This window comes from Netta rufina, assembly GCF_964035555.1.
Source record: "Netta rufina genome assembly, chromosome: 3".
Taxonomy (NCBI): domain Eukaryota; kingdom Metazoa; phylum Chordata; class Aves; order Anseriformes; family Anatidae; genus Netta; species Netta rufina.
Genome location: NC_140125.1, coordinates 44778559 through 44795179, shown reverse-complemented (window position 1 = coordinate 44795179; position 16621 = coordinate 44778559). Strand labels below are relative to the sequence as shown.

Below are 16621 nucleotides of genomic sequence, written 5' to 3'. Positions count from 1 at the left end.
GCTGAATGCATGTCAGACCTGTGGGGCCTGCGGATTTGCTGTGGTTGAATTCACAGTACAAGTTGACCTGTGAATCGCTACAACTGTTTGAGTAGCTACGTAAGAAAAGAGCCTGTCTAGGAAAAAAAGGTTTGTACTTTCAGCAGTATTATTCACTGTAAGAAGGACATGAGAATCATACATTTTCTGTCCAGATTTTAACAGTTTTGTCCAAAACAAAATAGATTTACCTCATCAAGTGTCTTTGGAAGTTTCCACTCTCCAGGCTTTTGGAAAGTCATTTGCTACACAGACACAGTGTCCCTAAACACCAAGGTGAACTCCACCTGTCCCAGACACAGTTTATTGAAGGTGTACAGAGAGCACAAAGTTTGCTGATCTCTACTGCCATGCTCCCCCCAGCCAACCACCACCAGACTAATAAGTCGTCAGAAATGCCAAAGGTTTCAGATGCTGAGCTGTAATTACGTTGCATCTCCCTTCCTGCCCATTGAGACAGTAAATTAATGGAATGTCAGTTGAAGCAGAGTAGATGCCCAGCACCACCCTAATCCTCTTTCTCCCTTAATGAAACAGATACTCACACTTCACTTGCATCCGGATGACGTCCAGGATCTTCTTAACAGCCTTCTATTTTCATTCTGTGACTTGGCTCTGATTATCTCCATGCTAAAATGATTGTGTGGGAGGGACCTTAGAGAACCATGAAAAAGAATATACAGGAACATGAAAATGGAAATACCTAGTCTGGGGATGAGGTGATCTTCAATTAACATATGTTTGAAGAGCTATGTTCAGTTATATGTCACACCTCTGAAGGATTGTGATGAATCCATAGCACTCATTTGATGGTTGTTTGCTTTATTCGCTGGATTAAAAAGAGCTTATTTCTATGTTTAACATATGAAGAGAATTGACCTAAACAAGAAGATAGTCCAATATTTGAGCTTTGACTAGTCTGTCACTTATCTGATATTAAAAAACTTAGGCACCTACTTGGAAATACATAGAAATTCTGTAATGATGTCTGGATGAATTCTGTCCCTTGTTGTTTTTGCATGATGAAATCAGAGACTATTTTATTTGGGATAAAAGATGACACCAAACACTTCATAAATCAAGCAGTTTCAAAAGTCTGAAAAATATATAGCTATAAAAAGGTGAGGCAGCCCCATCAGAAGAAGGAAGTGAACAATGTGTGACTGGTTCTTGAGGATGGAAGCATCCTCAGGAGTTTCATGATACTCTTGGCCTAAAGCAAGGTCCTCTTAACCTAAATAATTAGCCTAATGTTAAAAATCTCCATTTAGGGGCATCAATTTTTTCCAGTGATCTGCTTTTCTTACTGTGAAAAGGGTTGGCTTGTTTTCCTAATGTAAAGTTGGTATCAGTGATTTGAAGCCACATACTAAGCCACTCTGTGAACAGCTATTGGTACACAGCTCACTAGATAGTTGCAAATTTTAGGAGTTACACCTCTTTGACTCCCTAAATTCTTCTGTTTGCTTGTTCTTGTGAATGAAAGTCTCAATTATGTTTTTGTTGTAATGAAACATTTCTCCTTGATAGCCTTTTTTTTTTAAGGCAAATAATGTTTGCTTAAACATCCAGCTCAGTAAGTCAATCATGGAAAAGAAGCAGCATTAAAAAATACTGCTTGTGGGTATAAGAAGGTGCAGAGGTATATACGTGCATAAAATAAATAGTGTACATACTTTAGACTACTTTTCCAACTGTGTTCTGTCATACGAATAACTTGACTCCACCCTGACAATTAAGTCTTTGTTTTAAGACAGGTGCTCAATTTCAGATTGTATCTCTGCTTCAGAATTTCCAAAGCAAAGCATCATTTTTCAGTGAATAACCTTGTTGTTGAGTATCTTTTTTTCACAGTCAACTGGCCAAGTGGGAACATGCAGGAAGGACAGATCATTCAAACATAGCAAATGCATGTCTATAGCAGCTTGAAACATGAGCAAAACCTTCCAGGGGTTTAGAATGAAAATAAATGTCTTGCTGCAGAAAGGACGATTATGGCAAAGTAGGCAGCAAAACTGCCCTGATCCTGTTGCCTGTTTCACGTGTCCTTGATGCTGGAGATCAAGGTGGCAGCGGCCAGTGTTACAGGACAGGACTTGAGGCCTTCTTATTTCTTTCTCTCTAATTCAGTAAGAACAGCAATCTCAATTTCCAGTACCTCAGGCATCCCGTTCTTCTCCATCTTCTTTGCTTTGCTCCTTTCCATGACAGAAGCCCACCTTCTGCTAGGCTATGAGACTTCATTTGTAAAGCAGAAAAAGCTGATCCGGCTGACACTGTTGAGAAGCCTTAAACCAGCTCTGGGAATGCTCAGTGCTGGGGAGATTGCAGTCACTCCCATTAAAACAAATGACATTAAAATGAAATCAGTGGTCAGGCAGTAACTGAAGGCACCCGCTTTCTTCAAAGCATGTGGATTGGAAGTGGGAGGACTAGTGAGCTTCTGCCTCTGCCGCACATCTGGTCGGTGGCTGTGGGCATCCCACTCGAGGAATTTTGTCTCTGCATTTGTAGTATGAAGGTGGTAGTGTGTTCCCATCTGTGGCCACACAAAAGGCCAGGCTACATCAATGCTAAATATAACAGAAGAATTACCTCTTTTGGCTGGCTGGCTATGCTGTGTTTAAATACAGGATTATTTAGGGTTTATAAGGTGCTGGGGGAACCTAGTCTGGAAGGCACTGAATAGTCACAGTCCTGTTAAAGGCAGGATGATTATATTTGTTTCCCTTGAGAATGCTACACTAGGTAGCAATAGCACTTCAGGCTACCTTTTTCAGGATAACTCAGATCCAAGTACAAGCTCAGACAATGAGCTGACCATGCAATACATTTCCCTGTGTACCACTGAGACACTTTTCAAACTAGTATTTTAATACCTTGATTCCAGTTTAAATGGCTGCAGTAGCTTAGAAGTGTTTCCTTTTAAAGTATTTGCTGAGTAAGTATTTAAACCAAAACTGTAGATGTGTCAGGTTGTAATTTTTTTTTCACAGATCGTCTTGAACTCTTGCTTGCAAAAGATGCACCTGTATATGATTGGTAGGTCTCTCTTTCATTTTTGGTACAGCAATAGGGCTCATAAAAAACTGATGAGAGCTCCCAAATATTCAGGTTTAGTTATTTTGTACTGGTAGGACACATCATGTTTTCTCTTTCCTTCTCATGTGTTCTTCATAAGGAACAAATAAGAGTGTTTCCTTGTCATTTTTTTCAGAAGGAGAAGGAAGCATAAACAGCTGCTGCTTTGCACAGGACGCCATAGAGCCGAGCAGGAGGAGGTGTTCCCATAGAGCCTAGGGCCATAGGACCATGGCACAAGGACAACCCAAAAGGCAGTCCCTGGCCCAGCACCATTAATCAACAAAATGGAAGGCAATGTAGATGGTAGAGAGCACTGCAAAGGGATGGTCGGGCAATATTAATCACTATGATAGGCAGTAATGGAATTAGTTCATCAGCCTAATTATTTGCTTAGAAAACTGTGACGTCATGACAGAGGATGAGAAGAGATGACTTTGTGGATGCCTGTATCTTTTCTTGTTCTTTGGGATTAAATTTGTTCTCTGAGGCTATTCTGGGCGATATTTCCCTTCCCCCCCAATTTATGGGTTCTGCACTTGGTTTTATTCACTGGCAGAAAGTTCCAGCAGTAATGCATTTCATTTCCACTAATATCCTTCTGAAGCGTGTGTCTCAGATTTATGAAGTCCTTTAGGTCCTTGTGCAGGGACTGAACTTGAGTTTCCATCTTCCACTGTTCATCCTGAAGAAGGGATGAGTCAGAACAGTTTCAGAAGAAAGAATTGTATTGCTGCAGCTTGAGACTTGCCACATTACTGAATTATTATCAGTTTGTACCATGGTGGTATTTAATGAGTTCAACCCGGATCAGGGTGGCCCGTGGTTGAGAGGGTAAGCAATTCAGGGACTTTTTTTCAAGTCCCTGAAGAGCTGCAGTGAGCTGCCTGAGGTCACTCCACAGACCAGTGGCAGGGTTGGGAATAAACCTCAGCTCTCCTGACTCAAACTGCCGTGCCTCATCTGCTACCTTTTGCTGCTTGTTTCTGCTGCAGCATGTCTTCATTTCTTATTGCATCATTCAACTGCAGCAAAAATAAAAGGAAACAATGCATATATAATACTTTTATAGTAAATGCTGTATTTCTTTCTTGATGCCAAATAGGGTAAGTAGAGTTAGCTTGAATACTTCATAGCCCTGCTGATTTCACAGAGTAAGAACTTAGGGAAGCCGAGAAGGTGCCCCAAAGAGTTTATAATTTCACAACACATCACAGAGGTGCATTCAGTCACTGGTAAGCTGTAATTGTTCTTACCCATTCCCTTTTGTGGTGGATAAACAAGGGTAAATAAGCCTGGAATTAACTCAGTTCCCAAGGCTGGAGTTGTGGGAGAATGGCATTTTTTAATAAAGCTGCTTAGAAATGTTGGTGTTACTGGCTGCTTAACTTCTGTTTAGAGATCGGTGTGAGCTGAAGGGTTTCTTTAAACAGTGCCCTGATAATTTCTCTTGTTGCCGAAAAAGTTTCATCTGGAGTACACAGATATAGCAGCTGCTTTGAACAGGTTCTCAAGGTCAGGCTTTGGCTGGGAGGGGATCTCAGGAAATCTGATCGCCTTCATTTGCCAGTCACTGTTGGCTGGAAAATCCTATTTGCTTTCTTCCTCTGGCTCCCACCAGGCTCTGGCTTTTTAAAGCATGTGGTTCTCTGTTGTCAGCATCTGAGAATCTTAGGTATCAATTAAAAGTCTGTAATCCTCTTGCTCACCAGTATTATGCAGGAAGGTAGTTTTGTAGGTGTGTGGTGGGCCAGCCCTATTCATTTCTGTGGAGTTTAAAAGCTTGCTGTCTTTCTAGATGAATGGGAAAAACAAACATCCAGGTGTGACCAAATGCAAAGGTCCCTCCCAGAGCTGACATGCATTTGCCGTCTGTTTTTGGGTGCGAGGGAAGGTTATTGCTCAGTTCCAGCCTGTGCTGCTTGGGGATTTACTGACTACCGGGTCAGTAAAGCAAAGAAGCAAAAATGGCCATGTTTGGCAACAATAGTTGGGTGTCTGGCTTCTCAGGGAAGCGTAGGTGGGAATCAGGATACTGAAAAGGTGTAGGAAGACCTCAGTAGAGAGTGCCAAACTGCAAGGGCCTGTCTCCACCTTCCAGGCCACTTCTTTTTGATGCTGTAAAGAAGAGGGAGCTGTCAGAAGGCTGACACGGTCAAAGCAAAGGGTTATTTGCCTGACATACTGCCTCGGTGTCAAGATATATGTACGCAAGACCAGGCAAAAGGGCGATTGAGGTAGCTGAGATGAGAGCCAGCCAGTTCTTAAGTATTTGAAAGAACAGGAAAGGCTTTATCATAGAGGTGTTACAGGTGATGAATCTGCTTTAAATGTGGCTGGCCTGGGCAAAGATACAGAGAGGTCTGCATTTGGTGATCCACAGACTGTAGATTGACCATACAGGTAAGATGTGGTGTCCTCAGTGATGGACAAATCACATGGAGGAAGGATGTTGGGGGAAGGAAAACAAAGCTTTAGTTTTAGCCATACTAGGCCTTCGGTGTCAACTCTACCAGCTACTACTTTTTGGTAGATATTTTGCACAATGTAGCCTTCAAAATCTACTCCTGCTTGTTACCACCCCTGCCATTTTTATCTTCTGAATGTCAGCTATTTTATTTGAGAATTGTACCCTCGGGTGCTTTGATTATACATGAATGCGAAATGTTTGGGATGTGCTATTCACAAGTGCTTTCAATTTGCTATCTGAGCTATGATTATCAACAGAACAGTCAATGTTTTAGTTTTTAGTGTGTGGTCAAGATGCAAGTATTGTTCCTAAGTGCTCATCTTTTACCCCATTTCTAGCAAGATCTTATGAACCTGCTACATGAATTTTCCACACAGTAAATCACCAGCATAGAGCAAGGAAAACTGTTGGCTTGTGGCATGGAAGTCTACTCTGAGATCTTACTTTCTCTGTTAGTGCTCCTTCTAACAGCCTGCTTCTGTAGCCAAATATTTGTTTTGAGTTTCTGAATGACAGGTGATTGATTTGCCTCTCATCTGTCAGCATGTGGAATCTCCTGCTCAGAAATGTGATGTCTTTTCTGTTTGCCTCTGTGTAGGTAAGTGGTCTTTACCAATACCATGTTGCTCTGGCATTGAGTTATATTGATTGATACCTACTTTTTTATTTGTGATGGGAGAAGGCAGAAGCAGTTGTAGCGGACGTGAAGAGAGCCAGTGACTGTGAAGGTCTTTTATTGTCAGGCTTTAGGGACCAAGAGACTGTTAGGATTCTGCCTGGAAGATGAAGGCAGAAGAGAGGAGAGTTTGAGGGATGAGTTAAGGGTGTGAGAAGAGAGAGCTGGTATTGTGCATGTGGTATTAAGAAATGTTGGATTAGAAGTATCTGGTGCAGTAGGGCTGCCCTAGATAGAAAGATGGCAGAATTTAAAGTGTAGCTCTTCCGATAAGAGCTGAAGGATGACTGGAGAAAGCTCCTTTTCTGTTCCAGCACTGCAAGACAAAGAGCTTCAGCTTGTACTTGTCTCTTAAGAGAAATGATGCTTCATCTATATAAATTATCCCATTTGGTGTTGTAGATCGAAAGTATCAGTAGCCACTAGAAAAAGCTGCACAGTAAGTGTGATCTCTGCAGATATTTGAGAAACATTGCTTTGACTGTCACCCGCAGAAGCAGAGGATGTTGCTGCCAACATCTCCATCTGTTGTCCAGCAGCAGTTGTCCAGCCTGTACTGCTGCTGATGTTTTCCTCTTGGAGCACATGGATGAGGCACAAAGCTCTAACACTGTCACAAAGCAAACCAGCAGCTTTGGTGAAAGGTTTAACAAACGTTTTCAGGGGAGCAGCTTCTGACTGTGCCTATGAAGGTCTTGCAGTCAATTTCTGGCAATTCCATGCTTTGTCTGCAGACTGCTAACTGCTAACTCTGTGGTGAATTACAGAATGTGAGGGAGTGCTGGGGGCTTCAGTAGGGAGGTCTTGGTGATTTGAGGTAGAATGGTATAAGCTGGATGAGGGGACAAGGAGAAGAAAAATAAAGGCCATATGGAATTTTAGGCACTTGCAGGAATATTTGAAGCTATGCCATTGCCAGTTGTCTGTGCCCAGCCACGGTAGCACAGCATCCTTAATGCCTTCCAACATTATGCCTTCCAACCCCCATCCTCCCCATAGAGCTGAGCACAACAAAGCTTTGAACGATGCTTCTCCAAAACAAGAAAAATTGTGCCAGGAACAAAGGCTGTGCTTCAATAGGCAAAGGAGTGCCCAAGAATTAAAAAAGGGTATATATTGAACATTGGAGAAGGAGGGAATGTTCAGCAGTGGTATAGATGTTGGGGTAAAGGACACTGGGGAGGTGAACAGAGTGAGAAGGAAGGAGAATCACCAGGAGGCCATTACAAGGACCCTTGAGACAGAGGGGAGCACAAAGGGAGGGTGACAGGTGCACAGAGAGATCTGCTAGCAAGATGTACAGAACATGTAGCATCCTGGTGTGAAAACAGTGATAACGCCATGGACAACTAGCTGCTCTTTAGAGTAGCTGCATGCAGACCCAAACCAGCCCATGGTGAGGGACCAGGTGGTGCCCCCACCAGTGCCAGCAGACTGCCTCATCCCCTGGCAGCAGGCTCTGCGGAGAGCACAAAGTCAGCACGAAGTAGCAGAGACTCCTGAGGAGCTTAGACTTACTGTAATACAGGAGGGAAAGTGCAGGACACTTTCCTAGACTTACAGATGCCTGCTTTGTTTTCAGCTTCAACTACTGACTCAAGGTCAAAACTAACCTGTTTGCATCTTTTTTGTCTTCTCTTCTCTTCTTTGTCTATAGATTTTTAAGGGCTTGATGTGTGGTCTCTGTGCTGCCACACTAGTAACCTGATCTTAATTTTCACGCCAATAATCACACACACAATCTTTGCTGTAAATTTGGAACAATCTGCCCTTTGTTTGCATTCCACTGTTAAACTGCTCTCTTGAGTCCTAATTAATAATCTAAATGATTTATCATAATTAGCTAGTCCTAAGTTTAGCATTGGGGAAAGCACAAATTTGACAGCTTTCAAAAGGGAGTGGAGCATTGTCAGAGAGTCTATGAACATTTCTGCCTACGTCCTCAACTGGAAACTATTTTTATTAAAAGGGGATAAAGGGGATTTGTTTGTTTATTTGTTTATTAAGTAATGTGTTAAGACTTCCTTTAAGATGAGTGTGTATTTATCCTTGCACCAACTTTCTTCTTCAGCACTACAGTTACTCCAAAATACAAAGCATGTATCATTGCTCAGAGATTTCATACTTAACACACTCCTCTGGGGTCTGTTCCATGATAGATGAATAGCTAAGGAATATTATATTAATATCCCTAGAATACCAGTGCTGGGTGATGCACCATCTAAAACGGGGAGAAGCTTTTTAATTTAATTTTGTTTCCTTCTAAGATCATTGATATATCAAAAATTACAGAGAGCACTACTGCAAACATACAAGTACTTTTATTCTCTGAACATTGTAATGAAGTTTCTCTTATGAAGGAGTCTGTTGGTAAGATAAAATGGCATCTACAGGAAAGCAATGCTGTGTATTCTGGATGGCTGATGTCTTAAGCAAATTTAACAAAATGTTGTGGATACATCACTCCAGCAAACAAGGCACAATTCCTTTTCCCTACCCCTGAATACTTAGCAAGTTTAATCTTTTTCTCTGCAGATTTGAGTTTTGTTGCAAATACATGTCTTTCCACTGAAAATTTGCATTTGTGTGTGTGTGTTTAAATCTTTGGAAGTAGCATGGAGTTACAGTGCCACTCGAGTGACTGAATACAGGGCCTGCTTCTTCTCATTTCTCTTTCCAGCAGGTTATTTCTCCTGACTTTTGGAACAAGATGAAGGTCAGATGCCTAGTTGGTTTTGATAGGCGTTCAACTTTGGTGAAAGTTATGCTTGTAAAATACTGTCAGTGAAATAAAATCAAAGGCTTCTGTACAAAGAAAGGGTTATGTGCTTTCTCTTTCTGAATGGCAATGCAGGTCTTTTCTAGAGAGATCACTTGTAGGAAAGCAGGAATAGGTTCCTTCAGTGCTCTTTCAATTGGTGTGACCATGCTTCTTGTCAAGAAGCTTGGTCACAAGCTTGTTCTACTTGTTCTCGGAGAACAAGTCCTACGAGGAGCGGCTGAGGGAGCTGGGCTTGTTCAGCCTGGAGAAGAGGAGGCTCAGGGGTGACCTTATCGCTCTCTATAGGTACCTCAAGGGAGGCTGTAGCGAGGTGGGGGTTGGCCTGTTCTCCCACGTGCCTGGTGACAGGACGAGGGGGAATGGGCTTAAGTTGAGCCAGGGGAGTTTTAGGTTAGATGTTAGGAAGAATTTCTTCACTGAAAGGGTTGTTAGACATTGGAACAGGCTGCCCAGGGAAGTGGTGGAGTCACCATCCCTGGAAGTCTTCAAAAGACGTTTAGATGTAGAGCTTAGGGATATGGTTTAGTGGAGGGCTGTTAGCGTTAGGTTGGAGGTTGGACTCGATGACCTTGAGGTCTCTTCCAACCTAGAAATTCTGTGATTCTGTGATTCTGTGATTCTGTGATTGTCTGTGTTCAGTTACAGTAATGTTACTAAGGATAAATGTTCCTGCCCTCTAATGCACGTCCACCTACAGATGATGGTGGCAGCTGTCTTGCCATGCATAGCGGTGTGAATTGCACAGCAGCAGCACACGTGCTAGAGCTACAGCGGCCTTATAAATGAGCCAGGCATTTATTTCACTATTAAAGCAGCATATTGCAGTGTACCCTGCTTCCTGGTTCAATCTGTTCTGGTGGGTTGTCTCCAAATCCTGATCGAAGTAAAGGATCTTGGAATTAGTGCTGTGCCCGAGCAGTTTCACTTACAGGGGTTCATACACACTTACTTGCATTGCAGCCTAAATGGTTGCTGCCAGCAGAAATAAATGTGAACAGTACTGCAGGGAAGCTAATGGGCCATTTCCTTCTGGTCATCTAGTAGAGGCCTTTTTTGGAACTGAAGTTTCCATGTCTTCTTTTGCTGGCAGCAATAAAGCCAATGCAGATTCAGTACAACATGTAATCTCTGCTATGACTTGAGACGTTTCCTGCCAAGTAAACAGTCTTCAAACTGCACAATGACAGTGGCAAGAACCTCAGGAAGCCCTTGAGCTGAGACAAAGGACCCTGTCTTAGCTGGCGGCTATGCCAGCTAACCTGGGGTGGTTTTAAAGCAACAGCCCCTTGAAACGGTCTTTGGATATTAGCAGTTTATAAAGAGTATCTGCTGTCTTGATCCTCAGCTTGTCTCCAGATGAGAAGGTATGTTAGCAATTGCATCTGCTCCCTCTGGATTCATTATAATTTTCTGACTTTTCTTCCTGTTTCTCGTTTAAGATTTATGTCCATCTCAAAGAAGGGAGTGGTGCTGACGGGCTGGATGCTTTGAAGAACAAACCGCAGCTGCACAGTATGGTGGCCAAAAGCCTTTGTCAGAATGCCTCTGGGAAGAACTACATCATCTTCACTGGCCCAAGCATTACCAGCCTCAATCTCTTTGAAGAATTTGAGAAGCAAGGTGTGTATGTGGTGACTCACTGGGTTTTAATGACCACAGACCTAGAGACCTCCTGCCATTGAATTCAATAAACTTCCCAAAGGCTTCAGTGAGATTTTAAATATCTCTGTACAAATAAATTGGTCATCTCTAGGAAGAGATCTCATTCATGGAAAGGTACTATGCAGAGGACTTTCTAAGTTGAGTCTATGCTCTTTAAATCTTCCAATTTAAAAATGAGAACATAAAAACATTTTTAATAAGGGTATTCAAAACCCTTACTTCTGTTCCTTGCCTTAGAAATGTGAGGTCTAATCTTCTGCATGACCTGGGGGACTGTTCAAGGCATGCCCTGGCTGCCTGTAATTTTTCTGTTCCCACTGTAAAAGACTAAGGATGGGATGAATCCTGCAAGGTGTGCCTTAGAAGTCCTTGCTGTTTGGATATCCGTTAGATGTGACTTCTCTGCATGACGGTTTTATGCCATTGCAAAAGCCCTAGCATGGTTCAGCTTTTTGCTGGTACAAATATGCCTTGGTAGGAAACGTTTTAGTTTGAAAGCATAATAAACTCTACATTGACCAAAGTATATTTGCCAGCAGAATGCCCATCGTTGTGTCAGTGTGGCTCTACCAGCCAGTATGCTGGTGCAGAGAGCAACCCCAGGACATCCTTTCTGTCAAATGCCCCTTCACCTTATGTGAAGTAGCCCCATACTACCTTATTTGAGAAATACTGAGGACTTCCCTTGGATTACAGGCTCTTGTACTCTGATAATCAGTTAAAAGTTATCTCAGTGTAATTTTCAGCTAGTTCTTCAGTCAGCACAGCCTTTCAGGGTCAGTGTAGTGCATTCAGTAGATCCTTTGCAGCACTAAGACTTGAGGTTGCCATTATGCATCACGTAGAAGGAGGCCACAGGGCTGTTTCCCTTTTCAGCATACCACTGACAACCGAGTTTTGCCTTTGACATGTTCTCCATTGCAGAAAATTAAATCCACCTCTGGCATTATATTAGTGAAATGTGGTCCAAAGCAGAGGGAATGACTTGGAACTGAGACAATAGTTTGATTCTTATCTCAAACGAGAACACCAGTCAGCTGATAACAGTGCTGTAGCTGAGCCCCTCATTCCTGCACTTCAGACTGCTCTGGCACTGACAGCTGTCTCTGCTGAGCTCTGTGCAGGACTTAGTTCCTAATTTATTTTAGGTAAATTGGAAGCTCACAGAGTGCAGAGGAATACTACCATATTATCACAAAAGAGGTCATGGTTTTCCCAAATGCTGCAAACAGACAGATGGGAAAAAGTCAAGCACATTTATGGTACGCTGGATGGTTTCTCTTCTGTTCTATAGTCAATAACCATTTTTATTATTAGTTGATTATAACAATTACATTTTTAAGACTACCAAAACTAAAATGGACTTGGCTGGTCAAAAAACTAGAGGATACCCCATATATTCTTTATATTTGAGAAGTGTCAGGTTTAAAGACTGGCAGACAAAAATTGACTTCTGAGTCACACCATTTGTGCTTAGCTGGGGGAGGTCAGAGACAATGCAGCATGACCCAGATGGTCCACAGCCCCTGTGGAAAAGGTGCTTGGGTACTAAACCCATTTAGTACTTACAGATAATTCAAATTGTTTACAGGGGTAAATTATTCATGGTCTTTACACTGAACAGATCATTCAAATTAACAATTTCTAGCAGGTATCAAATTTAATAATGACTTCTTACCACATGCAGTTTTGACTTACTGTCTGATCTAATATGCTAATGCTATATTGATTTCAGTTTGGTTCATGGGTTGTTATATGGCTTCCTGAGACATTTTACGATATTTGACAGCTGCTTCCAAAATTAAATTTATGATCCAGTACACACCGTCGCTTTCCTAGGGGTGAAACTATGAGGTGGGGGAGGCAGACACTAAGACAGCAGATTTACTGTCTTTGCAAAATAAGTTAGAACTCCCTTATAAAGAAGATCATGGTGAGAACATGGTAGTCTGTATGTTTAATAAGGACAGGGGATTGTCTGTGTTTGCCATGGGGTACTATGGGCTTGGTCACAGGTTCGGTGGGGGTGTTGAACTGGAAGGACTATGGTACATTGGAAGAGAACAGACACCAGAGATGTCAAGCAGTGGTAGAGTCAGTAAGAGCTCTGGAGGAGATGGTGTGTGCTGACTGCACTGCAGAGCAGGTAACGTGTTGCCAGCACCTGCTGGGATCCTGCTGCATTGGCTGTACATTTGGGGAGAGGCAGGCAGAGAAGCCTGGACTCAGCAGAGAGATCTCTCCTAGTGTATCACACAGCCACCGTCAGCAGTGACCTTAATGCTTTTGTGGTACGTGGCTTGGCCGACAACCTGAGCAGGGCCACACCGCGATGAAGTGTCATGAGAGCCTTTTGATGAGTACAGCATCTGTGCTGAGGTGTTCATGACAGTTAAGATCCATTCCTAAACTGTCAAATTTACTTTTCTTGTTCAAGAAAAAATAGTTTCTGGGTTAGGATCAGTAGCAGAAAGAGAGAGATGCCAGTGAGAGCTCTAAACAGAAAAAAAATGGGGTTCATCTTAACAATTCCTTTACATTATTCTTTTGAGGGGAGGGTGGTGGTGGTGGTAACTTGACAGAGAGATAGGGGAAGATTTCAATAGGATAATGCTGAGAAACTATAAACTTTTTGGTACCTAAATTGACATTTAAGGGAACCAAAGGGAATTCTGGAAAATCTAGAGACGCCCACCAAAAAATATATTATTTCCTCTCAAAATCTTGGTAAAAAGCACCTGGGGCTCTTGGTTGCCAGTGAGCTAAACGTGATTCAGCAGCGTGCCCTGGCAGCAAGGATGGTCAGCACTATCATGAGCTGTGCAGGAGTGTAGCCTGTAGGTAAGTGAACCATATCAGGGGCTGGACCAGATGTTCTGTACCGAGGAGGGAACTGAACTAGTTCAGCCCAGAGAAGAAAAGGCTTCAGGAGGACTCAACAGCAGCCTTCCTGTACCCAGAGGAGAGGGCATTAAGAGGATGAAGCCAGCTCTTCAGTAGTGCTTTGTGGATGGATGAGAGACAACAGACCTAAGTTGGAACAAAAGAAGTAGTTCAGACTGAACTCAAGGATTTTCTGAGGACAGCAGAGCAGGCTGCACAGGGAGGTTGTGCAGTCTCTGTTCCTGGAAGTTTGCAAGCCTAGACAAGATAAAGCAGGCCTGAGCAGCCCTGTCTGTCCTCAGAGCTGACCCTTCTTTGGACTGGAGATACCTTCTGAGTTGCCTTCCCACCTGAATGAGTCAATCATCCATAGGATCCTGTGATCCTATGAAGACTTTTGTGGACCTGCAACTACCGTTTGCTTTTCCTAAGCCACACATGCATTACTGCAAAAAAACACGGTGTTCTTGTCTGACAGCCTGCCGTGTAGCACCTTCACTGTGCCACGGTAGAGAATATGTGTCTAGTAATATAAAGGGATATCAGTGAACATAATTCTAAGGCTTTTGAAGATACCAAGAGATGAGAAAGCTTCAGAAAAATAAGCCCGGACACTTTGATCTTTTTCAAAATCAAAAACCTGAATAGAGCTCTTTTTCAGGGGACATACAAAACATTTCTTTTTCTGGCCTCTGAATAGAACTGGAAACCTACACCGAAATGCCCCAAATTCTCTTTTCTTTGAGACAGCTGTCATTGTTATTTGCTGTGACAGTCATTCATAGTGCACATTCCTTTCTCCCCTCTAAGCAAGCGTTGTTGCCTGCAGAGGACAGCACCTCCCAAAGCCCCATGTCCCGTGCTTCCCTTAATGTTATGACCCCTGAAAGTCCCTGTTGCACTTTCTGAACCAGCAGGAGCAGCTGCCTCTGTCCTGCAGAGCAGCTGGGCTTGGCAGAAGCTGCAGGACTTGCCAGCCTGAGTGGCCATGGCACCTGCAGGAGCTTTGCAGAATCCTGCAGCTCCAGCACAGGGACTAAAGCAAGTTCTCATCTCTTTCCCGCAACAGGCCCCCCACTTGTGCTGATTCTGACATAACCCAATGTTGCATTCAGGATATATTATTGAAGAATGTGTACTCAGAGGAACTGAACTGGGCTGACGCCTGTTTCTCCACATCTTTATTGGTACCCTTTACAAAGGCAGTCAGGCACAAGCTCTGCAGAGCCTGAAGACTCAGGAATGAACCTGAGTGACCATGCCATACTTCCTCTTCTTGCTTTAGTCACTGCCCAAGCTAACTTATATTTTTGCATTTATATGCAGTTATAGTTTACGATCAGAGGAGGAGAACCTGTCTCCACTGACTCGTATGTATGCGGCAAACACCTGTTGTGATTCAGATTTAATTAAATGCAAAAACTTCATTGAGCCAAATGGGCTTAGTTTTTATTACTTCTATTGCTATAGTAACTGCGTGGTTTTTAAAATCTCTATAGATTAAGGGTGTCATCCATGATAGGAGACCCTAGTAAATCTGCAGAAGTGTTGCATCTTTCTGGGCTGTGTAGCAAGGAGGTTACACTGCGTGCTCCTGAGTGAGGAAATGGTTCCCATCATTCTGTATGAGGACTGAAACATCTGCTGGAAGCTTTCTGCAGGCTTACTGCCTGCAGTAAAGGGAAGGCTACAATTATTATTATGGTATTGCAGAGATGGCTGTTGCTATTTTGAAGCTGTAGCACATTAATGTGGTTATTAGCTTAGTTTTGGACCATTGCAGTCTTATGGAGAGAGTTAGTATCACCCTTCAGTGAGTCATAAACCTTAGGCAGCTAAGGAAACTTCTCAGGATTGTGTTATCAGAGCAGGAAAATCTTACTATTGGCTAGAAGAAAGCTTTTTAAAAGTTTGGTATGTTAATGCCAAGTTTGCAGGAATGTGACTGCCAGTGTTTGTATACCTCATAGCAAGACAAGATTTTTTTTAAAAAAAGCCTTTGATTGGGGGTGCAGTTCCTGCTGTATTGATTCTATGCCTGTTGCTATCAGACATTTCTTGTTGTCTTTTGTGGCGGGAACTTACGGATTTTCAGGGATTGATTCATTCCTTAGAAATAACCAGTTGAGTGCCTTCCTCTCTCAGAATAAAGTAGCACCACCACTGTGATGGTTGACCTTCTCCTGACATGAGCATCTCAAATTTCTGATGAGAAAGTCTCAGTTCCTCATAGACATGCCCACAAAAACTGAACTGATCCATGAGTATTAGCAATTATTACATTAGTATTTCTGTCATATCTGTGAGCCTTAGCCATTGAGGATATGCTCAGTTCACCAAGCACTAAAAGAATGAAAGGCAAAGGCTGCACCCGCCCTCAAAAACTTGTGTCATTCCAGAAAGACAGAGGCAGAAGAGCCACGTAAATGGAAACATCATAGGTAACATGCTCTGGGGAAGCCAGAAACTGTAGTCTGACTTAACATTTCCCCTTTAAAAATATGCAACTATCCAGTGTGGAAAATTATTCATGATGAAAAATTTGATCAAACAATCTTAGCTGACAGATTAGCTTTAAACTACCACAGGCCATAGCTGGTATGTGGATGATGTGCACAGATGTCACCTGCCCATGTCCATCTATTTTTTCCACGCAGGTGGGTTGAAGCAAAACCAAGGGAGAATGGGGAAATTTCCATCCAAGATTTCCTTGGATTTAATTAACTTTTTCAAGAAGTTACCCTTCTCTTGAAATAAGGGAAGTAGACCATTATTATTTAATGGCCTGATGACAAGTTCAGGCACTTTTATTATTAATGTAGTAGCAAAATCTCACTTGTCCCCACCTGGCTGCATTGAGATGTGATTTGCAGAGTTAGATTTAATTCATTGCTTCTTTCACCTATGAAAAGGCCAAGAAGCTGTGAGCAGCAGAATGTGCTTCCTGGTGTCCCGTGTGTGGAGCCTCCAGTGCCTGCAGAACAGGATCAGTGCTCACTCAGCCAGGCCACTGCTTGCTGGAACAAGA

General features: G+C 42.7%; 1 protein-coding gene across 1 annotated transcript in view; it reads left to right on the top strand.

The window, feature by feature from the left end:
- PGBD5 (piggyBac transposable element derived 5) overlaps positions 1-16621 on the top strand; it is a gene marked incomplete at both ends in the record, with an annotated part of 62501 nt that overhangs the window by 37116 nt on the left and 8764 nt on the right. The window contains one exon of the mRNA XM_084285162.1: positions 10488-10668. Within this exon, the coding sequence (XP_084141288.1) occupies positions 10488-10668 (181 nt within the window). The remainder of the gene's footprint in view (positions 1-10487; positions 10669-16621) is intronic.